Consider the following 12231-nt stretch of genomic DNA (forward strand, 5'->3'; position numbering starts at 1 on the left):
TGACATGTCATTGCTTCGCGGGCCGCCATATGGAAGTGCTGAATTTTGGGTGTAACACTGCCATTACTATCTAACGACAGAGTTAACGATATTAACAGTGTAATTAAAAGTTGATCTTGGGTACGTTTTTTATAAAAAAAATTAGGTACTTAACTACAAATTCAGATAACTTGGATACTTTTGCCACAAATATCTATTTTTTTCTTATTTATAAGTTAACAATTTCAAATTAAATAACAAACAATTATAATGGAAAAAAATATCCAAAACTTTTTTTTTATTTTAAAATGTCCAAATTGAATAATATAAATAATATATTAATTAAATTTTGAGTAAAAATATCATGCCCCAAAATCAATTTTTTTTTCTCCCATACCAAAAAACCAATTTTCTTAAAAAAAAAAAGAAAAAAAAAGCATGACGGCTTTATAAACCCGCGATTAGTTGCACGGCCCATTAAAACACCAGCGGGAAAATTTTTGTTGCACGGTGCAACTGATTGTTGAGGACTGCCATTGTTGATCACGTTTGCCCTAAACCTGTTTCTCCGCTTTCTTGAACGGAGATGGTCGAGGCCGAAGGTCAAGGTCCGGCTATCAGAGCTCTCGGCCCTCTTTTCAAGATCACCGAAGTTTTTCTATGGTGCGTTTCTCTTCATCTTATGTTTTACTCTTACTCACGCTAAACAATCGGCCATTTGAAGCTTTTTACTACGAAATTCAAATTGACATTTTGACTACACGCCTTCGTGTTTCTTAATGCAATCCATTTTCGGCAGGGACGATGGCTCAGCGGAGGCTGAAGGATTATGTTTCCAGGGACGCACTGTGAGTCTTCATTGAGCCTGCAAATTTCATTATTAATCTTAATGTCGTCTTCTTTGAAAATTTATCCTTTAATTTACAGAAAGGAGCTCAGGAAGGTAGCAATGACGAGGATGATGAGGATTCAAACGTTTTTTCTACAACTCCAGGCTAGTGCTTTATTCACTTTGGTAAATTTCTTATTATTTATTTGTGTTTTACTTATGGTGTCTTCCCTTTTGAGTAGTTCAGAGTATAGTCTTTTGCCAGAGGATGAGGAACTAGCTCAACAGATGAATGCGCTGGGACTTCCACTCTCATTCAACACAAACAGGGAGGTAGGTTCGGGCATGTCGTATAATATTTCTATACATTTGGGCAAGTATTTTATTCATTTATTGGTAATTTAAGTCTGAATTGAACCGTAATCGGGTAATTTAGTTGAGTTTGATTTTTTGATTGCATAGGGCAAGATGGAGTTTTTCCATTTAATAAGAAAGAAAATGCTATTTTTCCTTGGTACTATCATAGTAAAATTGATCTTTTGGGGTGTATTTTCCCTTATATTTTTTATAGAGCTGCTACTAATGTTTCTGGTGATAATGGCAAACATTTTTCAGAAGAAGGGAATGACTAATGGCAAAAGAAAGGGTTTGCGGCAGAAACATACAGGCAGCACTTGTCAAGACAATCTGGGTGAGGGTAAGATCATATCTCCTACTGTGTTTTATGGTAATTCAAAAAATTCCTTATTTTTTATGTCAATAGTTGGACAAACTGAGTAGCTACTTTATTGTTGCAGTAGCAACTCATATTTGTCAACCAACCCTTCACAATGAAAATAAGCCACCAAGTTTATCTGGGCTCTTTTCTGGTACCTTGAAAGAACAAGGTCAAGCTGGCATGTTCGATATCTACTGTACTGAGAGCCAAGATGTAGAATCTGTACTCAGCACTGTTGTGAGCGAAGGCAACACGGAAGTAAATTCAACCAATTCTGAGACTGAACTTTCCTCGGTAAGCTTCTTGGCAGATGCTATTTCTGACCACAGTCATAAAGAACTAGGTGAAAGATTAGCGGAGTGTAACTTTTTGCAAACATCATCTCATGATTTCCATAAAGCAGCAGGTGAAATTATTTGCAAAGGTGATATCACGGACCAGCCAGAGGTCTTTGATTCAGCTACATATGAAAATGTCAAGTATGAATGCTATGGTGAATTTGGAGATTGGATGGTATATTGGGATTCGTACTATTTAAGAAACTACTTTTATAATATCAAAACACAGACTTCAACATGGGATCCACCAAAAGGAATGGAACATCTGGCAATCTGTGACATTATGGATAAGTCAAATGAATCAGTAGCTGAGTTAACTGGGATGGATGCTAATCCTGAAATAAATGTGGCAGATTTTTATATGTTGCAAAACAAAATTGATTCTGCTAAACAAACCATGAATAATTTTGTAATGCATGATGAGCTCTCTGAGGGTGGTGGAGTTACAGCTTGCAATTCTGTGCCTGCTACGAAGGTGTCTATTACTTTTAGCAATATTAAAGATTCAGAAGAATTTGATGACACCAATGGGACTTTAAAACATGGAAGTAAGGAATGGTTATTCTCAGATAGCCAGGAGCATATTATAAGGTATCTCTATAATTGTTTCCCCCCTTATTTCTGGAGAAGTTCATTAATCTGTTTGCTGAATTTATTATTTAATAGTTTTCACATTTAGCTCCAATTACGATCTCATGTGGAGACTCTTTAAAATTACCAAGTTGATGAACTCTTGGAACTTTAGCTGCATGTAGAATTTGGATTTATGCGCTTGTTATTGCGTTTTGAGCTCTTATGTGACTACTATAATAGATTTTATCGTTATTGTTCTCTTTCAGCATTTTTAGTTCATACTGAATCAATTTCTCTTGTAGTTGTATACATTCAGGTGATGTAGTTCCAGCTATTCAGGTTTGTACCCAGCATGGCACTTCTATGGCAAAACGGAAAAAGAAAGTGAGAAGAACACGAAACCAGAAAAAAATTTCTAATGAAATTAAAGGTTCGTTATATAGTTTCTTGCTCATCGTTCATTCTGCTTTTACAATTTGATGTTATCATATTGAAATTACTAAAAAAACATAGTAGGAAATGAACTTCAAGATCAACTGTTAGCCTAGTACGGAAGTTAACTGTTAATCCAATTAAATTAGCAGTTAGATTGGGGCGTCTAACTAATGATTCATTTTTCAGTCAGGTGGTGGTGTTATCATTTTCTTTAAGGAACATGTTACTAGAAAATTGGATTTGAATTTAAGTTTGACTTATATTACTACTGTGAGTACAGTGAAAGTAATAGAAGAATCAGGGACATTTAGGCTCTAATCTTTTAGTCAAATGGTAGTGCCAGCTGAAAGTTCACATATCTGGAGGATGTAAGTGCCACTGGTCAAATGCATAATCTTCTAATTAGCCGGCAAGGATTATAAGTCATTATTTTCGCCCCATCTTTTTGTGGTTATATTTATATATATATAATTATATAAATATGCATTAGGTAATTTGGCAAATACTTTTTCCTCTATTTGTTGTTCAGCTTTTCCATTGGGTTTTCAATATGTGTTAAAGCAGTTCTAACGTGAAACAATTTTATCCTGCAGAGCTTAAACTTCAGGAGCTGGTGGAGTTTTCTGATGATATTGGCAAATATTGGTTGCAGAGATATTTATTGTTTTCCAAATATGATGATGGTATAAAAATGGATGTGGAGGGATGGTTTTCAGTGACTCCAGAACCTATAGCTAGACATCAGGCCTTTCGTTGTGGTAATGGCGTTATAATTGACTGTTTCACAGGTGTTGGAGGAAATTCTATCCAATTCGCAAAGAGGTGAATATTATAATGATTTTATTTTGCAAATTATATTTAAAGTTTCTCTTGGATGAAGTTGATGATTGGTATTGTGATGACAGACTTGGGCTATGTAGGATTGGATAATATGGGTTAGGGTCCATTTGGTACGTAGGATTCGAATAAACTTAATAATATTATGTGTTTGGTGTTGACATGGATAAATATTATACATTTTAAATTAATTTATTTTAACTATTTAATTATTTACATTTTAATTTAGGGATATTTGTGGCATACATGCCTAATGTTTTACACAGTTAAATACTGATTTTGGTAATTTAGATATTTTTAAAATCTGTATTAATTTAAAATGTTTTTTTAATTTATTTTCTAATTTAAAATATTTTAAAATGTGAAATGGGCTAAATACAGAGTGACAAATGTCTGCTTAGTCAACATGCTTAACTGTTCCAACACAGGAGGTACAAACAAAAGCAATGTTTTAGCAACTTTATGTATTTTTTGATTAGAGAAAAAATATTAGGTATTTATCTTTAACATATATTGAACATTGAGTATTTTTGCTGTAACAATAAAAGATTAGATATTTAATTGTAATACGTGCGAAACATTAGGTATTTAACCTGCAAATACCCTTTTAATTTACTTTTCTCTTAGTTTAATTAAAAAAGAATAAAATACTTTAATGTTAATATATTAGCAATGTAACTTGTAATTAGAGTAGGGCCCACTATTCTTGAGTGCGAGATTAGTAATTCCACACTTTTGGTGCGATAAATAATTCCACTTGTTTGGCTAAAACCTTAACAAACATGCACCATACGAATTATAAAATCTATAGATGTTTGGATGTCTTCATGTGAGTTATAGGTACATAAATACATGCACAGGCGAAAAGATGTATTTACATATATACTAGATATACAAGCAACGTGCAATATGCACGTTTGCTTAATTTTATTTATAGAGTTTAGTAATTATTTTTATTAAATTTATATTAATGTCATAAATTTTAAATAAATATCCTATTTTAATTAAATAATTTATTTATTTTTGTTTAAGTTTATGTTTGTTATAGTTTCTGAATTTGGGAGTGACAACAAGAGATTATATATTATATGTTTAATGTAATATTATATATTATACGTGAATTTTAAATTTAAGTTTCCTGGTAGTTTTTTAAAAAAAACAATTTGTTGCTAATTGACAATAGATTATATTACATGTTTAATATGATATTATTCTAATAAACGAGTTTTATTTAAGTTATAAAACGTATAATTTTATTATTTTTAAATAATTATCATTGTAAAATATCTAAAAAAAAAAAGATTATATTTTAATTTGTTTAATTATTTATTATTTTTAAATAATTATCATTGTAAAATATCTAAAAAAATATCCGATTTTAATTTTTTATTTTATTTTATTTAAATTTAAGTGATTACAAATTACCGTTAAATATAAGAATATTCTCTTAAAGTTAAGAATATTTTGTTAAAGTTAACATTAAAAAAGATAAAAATTCCTTAAAACCAAGAATTTCCTCATTCTACACACTTAATTTCCTCATTCTACACACTTATTATATAGAAGAGATGTTTGTATTTATATGTACTTTGTCTATTGGATGACATTTCAGGAGCAAACATGTAATTGCAATTGATATTGATTCAAAGAAGATTGAATATGCCCACCATAATGCTGTAGTCTATGGAGTTGAAGACCGAATAGATTTCATCAAAGGAGATTTTTTTCTTTTGGCCCCAATGTTGAAGGTACTGAAGCTTCTCTTTTGCGTTTACAAATTTGGGTTGTCCTTTAGATGGTGTGGCCTGAAAAACATTCAGTTATGGCCCTTAGTTACACCCTCCGTTACTGCCTCCCCACTCCTTTTGTCTTCTTTGAATTAAGATTGTCTGATTATTATGCTTCCAAATTATAAATGATCAAATAATATTCTAAGGCTTTTTGTATATTGCCTTTTTAGATTTTTTGATAAAAAGGTTAGGTATTGGAAACAAAGAAAGTTTTGATGCTAACAGGTCTGACGATTGTTTGAGGTTATGATTAATCTTTTATCTCTGGCTCATGCATGTACCTATGAGGTCTGATTGGATTTTCTATTTTTTATAGTGACATGTTCCTTGGCTGCAGGCAGATACAGTCTTCTTGTCACCTCCATGGGGTGGACCTGATTATGCTAAAGTAGATTCATATGATATTAAGACAATGCTTAAGCCACGTGATGGGTATGTTAGACATCATTTTATTTTGTAAATAAGTGAATGATCAACTCTTCTTTTTTGCCCCTAGTTTAACTCTACTATGTGCATCTGCAGATATTTTCTATTTAACACTGCAAAGAAAATTGCTCCCAAACTTGTCATGTTTCTCCCAAAAAATGTTGATCTAAACCAATTGGCAGAGCTGTCATTATTAGCCAATCCGCCGTGGTCACTAGAGGTATGTTTTAAACTTAGAGAACAAGTCGAAGTGCCTTTTGGTTGGTATCTTGTGTAAAGAATGCTCAAAGCTTTTTCTTATTAAAAAGAGTAAAAATAAAAGCCTTCAAAGTTTGCTCTAAATTGATTAGTTTAAAAAAGTAAACAATGATGCATTTATGAATACCAATTGGATAGAGCTGAGAATTTCCATGCAACTTTTATGTGGAAGTTTCATTTTCATCCTTGAGTTCAGCTGGTGCAGAAGGTCTTTCATACTCGTCTATTTCATTCTTTATAATTGCATTTTTTTCTTACTATGGTGTAATTTTTTTTTTATTATTAACTGTAATTTGTCTTGATGGGTCTCCTTATGTATGTTTGTGTTAGGGAGGATTAAGTGCTTATGAGGACAAGCATGTAGCTATTTTTTGATACTAACCTTAGAATATTAAGAGGCAGGAAACTTAGCAGTAGATAACTCTATCTGAGTAATCAAACCCTAGACCTCATCTGACCACTTGGGCGACATTAGCAGTTTAGGTTTATGTTATTTATGGCCTAAAGTTTAGGGGCCCATGTCTTTTTGTTCGATGTCATTTGACAGTTTGTATATCTCAATTATGATCTGAGTCCTGATATTGTATTTTAGCTTATTTATGCATATTCACTATGCTTCTATTCTATATCTAACTGTCAAATTATTTGGTGTCAGGTCGAGAAGAACTTTGTAAATGGCAAGATTAAGGCCATAACAGCTTACTTCAGTGATACAACAATTACAAGATGATAAATCAGTTGCACTCATCTTTATTGCTGAAAGAGAAGCGGTCCTTAACTTTTTGAGGATATGGAGCAGTTTTAGAAGTAGTGATATGGTAAAGGAATGTAGAACTTGGTAAGCCTTTGTATTATATATACCTACCACTATATTTGGGTTAAAAATCTTGTCCATGCCTAGCGTGAAAACATGCATGAATTAGTTACTTGTGTATGGTAGAAATTTGTCTTTTTTTTTTTGCAGCTAGACTCTGGTCAAATCATTTATGTTTCTCAATAGCTAGATATTAAGGGAAATGCAAGGTTTTTTCCTCGAGAAAATGAATTGAGTTGGGGATTTTGTGATAATGGCTGTTTTTGAAGAAAAAGAAGAAAAATTTAATGGATAACTGAATATTTTGAAATACATGGTATAGTTCAGTTATTAATTGGACACCACCCATGAGACAGAGTTGATTCATTTTTATGTTTGATTAAATAGATAGGCCGAATTTTCAACGGAAGTGAAACCTGTGGATCAGAGTCTTATTGGAAAAAGTGGATACACCAATTGCCTATTTAGCTATATAAATATTTCTGCATTGCACATATTGGAGATAAAGGGTATATCAGATATGGCTGGTTCTAGGAGAAAAGTAGTTAGGGTTAATATTTTTTTTGATATCACGTTATTTTAATTCTATTGTAAGTCTTCGTCTCTTAGCTTTCAGCTGTAATATGTCGTTTTAAATGCACTACTGATTTCTCTTCAGCCGCCCAAGTGGAGTTTATTGATCCTGTAATTACATTGGTCTCTGCCTATTTTAGTTTTTTCTTGGAATATTCTTTAAATGATACTCTGTATTGTACATTTTTTTATATGTACTCTTGCATCAATTTCAATTCTGTTGCATGCGAGTTGTGGCATTTCCTTTCGAAGTGTTAATTTATTTATAGAAAATTTGTATTTCTATTTGGAAGAATTACAACCCATCTGCGGTATAAAACTAAAATAAAAAAAGTCAAACTTAATAGAGGAGTTGATACCGTGTATCATTACTTCTTTCCATTAAGTCATTTGCAATTGAGTACCAATTTGTTTGACCACCTTTAAGTTTCTTAAGATTTGTACTATCCGAATGACAAATCACATCTAATGTATTTGTGTTAAATAGAGCGTTGAGTCGTTGACTACTAAGAAGATGCAGCTTCAGCACTGTTGGTTGTATGATCCAACTGTTGAGAAAAAAGTATGATCCAACTGTTGAGAAAAAAAAAATACAGAGAACTGAAAGTCTACCTCAGTCTCAGTAAGTTTGTATTCCATCTGTACACATAAGGTATCTATTGTTATTCTGTAGTTTACTGAATTGTAATCGTAGTTGGATTATCTAATTTGAGTTAATGCTTTTCCTATAATTTTTTATTTTAGTGAATCATTGCTACTGATTCCCAAGAAATACTTGGGTGAAAAAGGAGAAACTTGACAGTTAATCAGCATATGTTATTGTTATGGGGTGTATTAGACACCACTAATTTATTTGATTTGGTAATCAGTACAACAATCATACTTGTATATTGGGATTGCTGGAGCTGACTCAAGCTAGAACTGGGGTTCATCTCATATAGGTTGAGGGCCAACCTAACCTGAACAAACACAGTTCTGCATTATCTAATTTTGATACGCTTTAGATTGGAACCCTTTGTTGTCAAATACCAAGGTAAACAAAATCTGATTCATGCACTGACGTTTGTAGTTAATGGCTGTTTCAGATCCATAAATTCTGGTATGTTACAAGGATTATTCTTAGCAGAACGTTGAATTGGGCTAGTTTTGAATATATACATTTTTTTAATATAGATGCATTTGCTGTATTTTATTAATCATGAAATATGAGGGGTGGTCACTTTTTCTTTTACTATTCAACTTCTTGATACAGAAGTCGTTGAACTTTGTAGTTGAGAGGAGAGCATCATTTCGCACATGACAATTGGAATTGGATGTTTAGAGGGAATTATTATTATTATTTGAAATAGTGACTAAATCACCAAGAAAGAAATGAAGATAGCATAAACATGGAGTGATCAGTCCTTTCCAAAGTGGCTTATTGTTTAACCAAAACACATGCAAATCAATCTATTATTATTATTATTATAAAAGATGACTTACAAAAAAGAAAGATGCCTTCGAATTTAGAAAAAAAAACTTTATAATGTAGACAACCAAATATAAGATCAAGCATTTGAGCCTCCAAAATTGCTCTGCTATGAAGTTTTGCTAATTAGACTAATAAAACACTTATAAATAAATAAATAAATAAAAAGTGGGTTAACACACTAATTTGATAATGATAAGAGAAAAAAATGATATTGGAAGAAATATTTTTCCAAATTATTATTTTAATGAAAAAATTAAAATTAATATTTGAAGTTCCTAAACCTGAGGGTGTCATCATTAAATCTAAACTTTTCATTATGTGTATTTGCTTGAAATGTGGATAAGACACTTGTATCTAGATATAGATGCACACACAAATGCATAAGATCACAAATGGGTTCAAGTGTATGAAAAAGTATTTTTAAGAAATCTTGAGATAAAGAGCTAGAACACTTTAGTGAGCTTTTATATATGATATATATAGATAGATGATCAAAGGTGTATACAATATTCATAAATAATACTATTTATAGAGGAAAACAAGTCATTATTAGAGGCTGCAATCTGGGTAAAATCGGTTAGCCGGTTTGACTATAATGACTGGCACTAATTTTTGAATAAATTTTTTGTTTGGGTCCATTTTGCAAACTATTTTTCATGTTTTCAAAAGGTGCAATTTTATGAAAACATCTATAGCCTTTGTTACCCATAAAAAATGTTGAATTTTGAATAATTTTTTAAACCAATTTTTGATGTAGCTTTAAAATAAAAAAATTTGTGATCCAATAGGTGATTTAATGAAATGTAGTGCATGCATGTAGGATTATGTGTTATGTCCCTACTTGCATATTTAAAATTACAACGTAGTAAGGTGATTTTTGTAACGTTCAATCGGACTTTCTATCCCATTTATCTTCAATTTCTTTTCTTTCTCTTGGGTTTTTTTTTTGGCTTATTTGCGTGATTAGTCCTTATTAATTATGATGCTTGTTATATTATTTTTAAATAATATAATGTTAAATTAAATAATGTAACAAAATACAAGTTGACAGACACATGTAATTACAAAATTGGACACATTTGTGTACTCAAATGTAACATATTTTGGAGTTACAAATTTGTAATTCCCAAATATTACTCAATAATGTGTAGATTGAGAGTTACACATTTGTGTTTGAATTTCATAGAACAATTATGTAATATGGTTGCTGGAGACATGTTTTTAACTCCCATGGTATATGGAGGTTACAAAATCATGTGGGAAAATGTTGGAGACGTTTTGGAAAAACTGAATTTTCGGAGGTTGAAGTTGCCTGTGGCTGCGACCACTGATTATCCCTGGCCGTGGCTTGGGGGACAGAGGCCAGGAACATCTCTAGCCGTGGCCAGGGACGCTCACAGCCAACTCCAACTTCTTTTTTCCAACTTGAATGGTTCTAATACCTCATGTAACTCCTAAAATTCATTTTTAATTCCATAAACATCCAATTAAAACATTGGTAACAACCATGGGGTTGGTGAAATTTGAAATTAAAAGGATATCTCAAAACTCTATAAATAGGAGCCTATTGCTCACTTGTAAGACACATCATTTTATATCCACAAAACACTTGGTTGGAAAATACACCATAGAGGCTTGATAATTTCAAAGAGCTATTTCCGTGAGAGATCTCTTAGTGCTTAGAGAATAGAGGGAAATAAGCTTTTGGACAAAGATCTTGAAACTTGTTCAAGTTGGTGATCCCCACTACTCTACACTTTGGTGGTATGAGTGTGATAGTTTATCTATTGTTTTTCTTATCATTTTGTTCTTCTACCTCCCCTACTTTTTTCTTCTATCTTATATATTTATTTGTATTCTTATGCTTTGAGTTGTATTATCAATATACCTATCATCTTCTATTTCTATTTACTTGTATTTTTTGCAATAGAGTTGTAATACTTATTTATCTATCATCTTGTCTATTGTAACCTTTTGCATAGAGTTTTATATTTGATTTTACAATTTCCATTGAATAATATATATTCTCTAACAATCAAAAGCATAATATTTCCTTTTCAATGGAAGGAGAAACCATAGAGATCTTATGAGGATCCAACTTTAAAAGTGGTAGGATAAGATAATGTTCTTCTTTGTTTTTTCTTAAAATATCTAATGGCTTTCATATAGTGATAGAAATGTGTTGACCTGTGAAATTGGCCAACGGTCGTATGTATAGTATACGACACCTTTTGAACAAAATGAATATAATAAACGATAGAGTACAAATATCTTAAATAAACACACAAAATTTTTATAGTGGTTTAGCCCTGTTCTGATGAACAATAATAACCTAATCCACTTAGTCTTTGGTATTGAATCACTCGATAGACAATTACACGGATCAACTGAAGTATTCACTCGTTATTATTAATTTACCCAGAGTTTATCCCCAAAATATTCGTCAAATCCCATTCAATGAAGCCATGGGTCCTTTATTTATAGTACCCAGAGGTTGTTACATGATCAGTAATACTGTGATCATGGTTTGACACACGATTGTTGGGTAGTGGAGATACGTGTCCACCTCCCCATGATTATGAGATCGTGGGTCTTCTAGTTGTTTCTTTGGATCATGGTAGACGATGCACGATTGAAACCTCTGGGAAAATGCTAAGTCTTGGTTGGTCCATGAGACTTAGGTGCTAGACCTGATGACCCTTCAGAGCTTGGGTGCTAGACCTGTTGATCCTTTGGGTGCTAGACCTGTTGATCCTCTGTGTGCTAGGCATGTTGATCTTCTCTTTGAACAAGCATGAACTTTATCCAGTGAAGTGTATTTGAGAGTTTAGGCCGACCACCCTATGAAGAATAGGGTGGGCTGACCACCCATGTGGCTTTTGAACATGTCAAGCCGACCACCCCTAGGGGTTGGGGTCAGGCCAACCACCCCTAGGGGGTTTAGGCCTGGTCGACTTCCCTATAGGTCCAGACCTATCTTTTTTGTTCATTGGTCTTTTTTCAATACTTCGTCATTTTCCCTGATTTGTGATGCCACGTGCCGCTTTCACATTTGCCATGTCATCCCTGGATTTTTGAGGGATAACATTTGCCCCCCAAGTTTATCGTAATGTGTTCAATATTACGGTAAACTTGATCTGGCTCGAGAAACATATCGTAGCAGTACTCTAAAAGCAAAGTACCTTGGGAA

The 12231-nt window shown here is 32.5% G+C and overlaps 1 protein-coding gene across 11 annotated transcripts; it reads left to right on the forward strand.

The window, feature by feature from the left end:
• Nucleotides 1–437: 437 nt before the first annotated feature.
• Nucleotides 438–8736, forward strand: LOC133822323 (uncharacterized). 11 transcript variants are annotated; one of them, XR_009887861.1, is made up of 14 exons: nucleotides 446–642; nucleotides 779–827; nucleotides 907–973; nucleotides 1056–1141; nucleotides 1424–1505; nucleotides 1606–2455; nucleotides 2740–2867; nucleotides 3466–3694; nucleotides 5322–5457; nucleotides 5837–5931; nucleotides 6022–6145; nucleotides 6839–7021; nucleotides 8058–8222; nucleotides 8440–8736. XR_009887861.1 is itself a non-coding variant. In XM_062254602.1 (12 exons), exons 1-12 carry the CDS (start codon nucleotides 566–568, stop codon nucleotides 6911–6913), a joined length of 1998 nt encoding a protein of 665 aa, XP_062110586.1. In that variant the 5' UTR covers nucleotides 446–565; the 3' UTR covers nucleotides 6914–7144. The 11 variants fall into 11 exon arrangements, 7 of the variants coding, with proteins under 7 accessions (XP_062110590.1, XP_062110589.1, XP_062110586.1 ...); XR_009887860.1 differs by having other exon boundaries at nucleotides 8058–8192; XR_009887859.1 differs by having other exon boundaries at nucleotides 8058–8736.
• The last annotated feature ends 3495 nt before the right edge of the window (nucleotides 8737–12231 follow it).

The sequence above is a fragment of the Humulus lupulus genome, chromosome 3 (genome assembly GCF_963169125.1).
Source record: "Humulus lupulus chromosome 3, drHumLupu1.1, whole genome shotgun sequence".
NCBI lineage: Eukaryota > Viridiplantae > Streptophyta > Magnoliopsida > Rosales > Cannabaceae > Humulus > Humulus lupulus.

What these genes read in the sequence shown, in the direction of transcription:
- LOC133822323 (XM_062254602.1), top strand. Translation starts at nt 566, where the DNA reads ATGGTCGAGGCCGAAGGTCAAGGTCCGGCTATCAGAGCTCTCGGCCCT. An exon ending in ATGCTTAAGCCACGTGATGG is followed by an intron (nt 5,932 to 6,021) that starts GTATGTTAGACA and finishes GTGCATCTGCAG; the next exon opens with ATATTTTCTATTTAACACTG. An exon ending in ATCCGCCGTGGTCACTAGAG is followed by an intron (nt 6,146 to 6,838) that starts GTATGTTTTAAA and finishes ATTTGGTGTCAG; the next exon opens with GTCGAGAAGAACTTTGTAAA.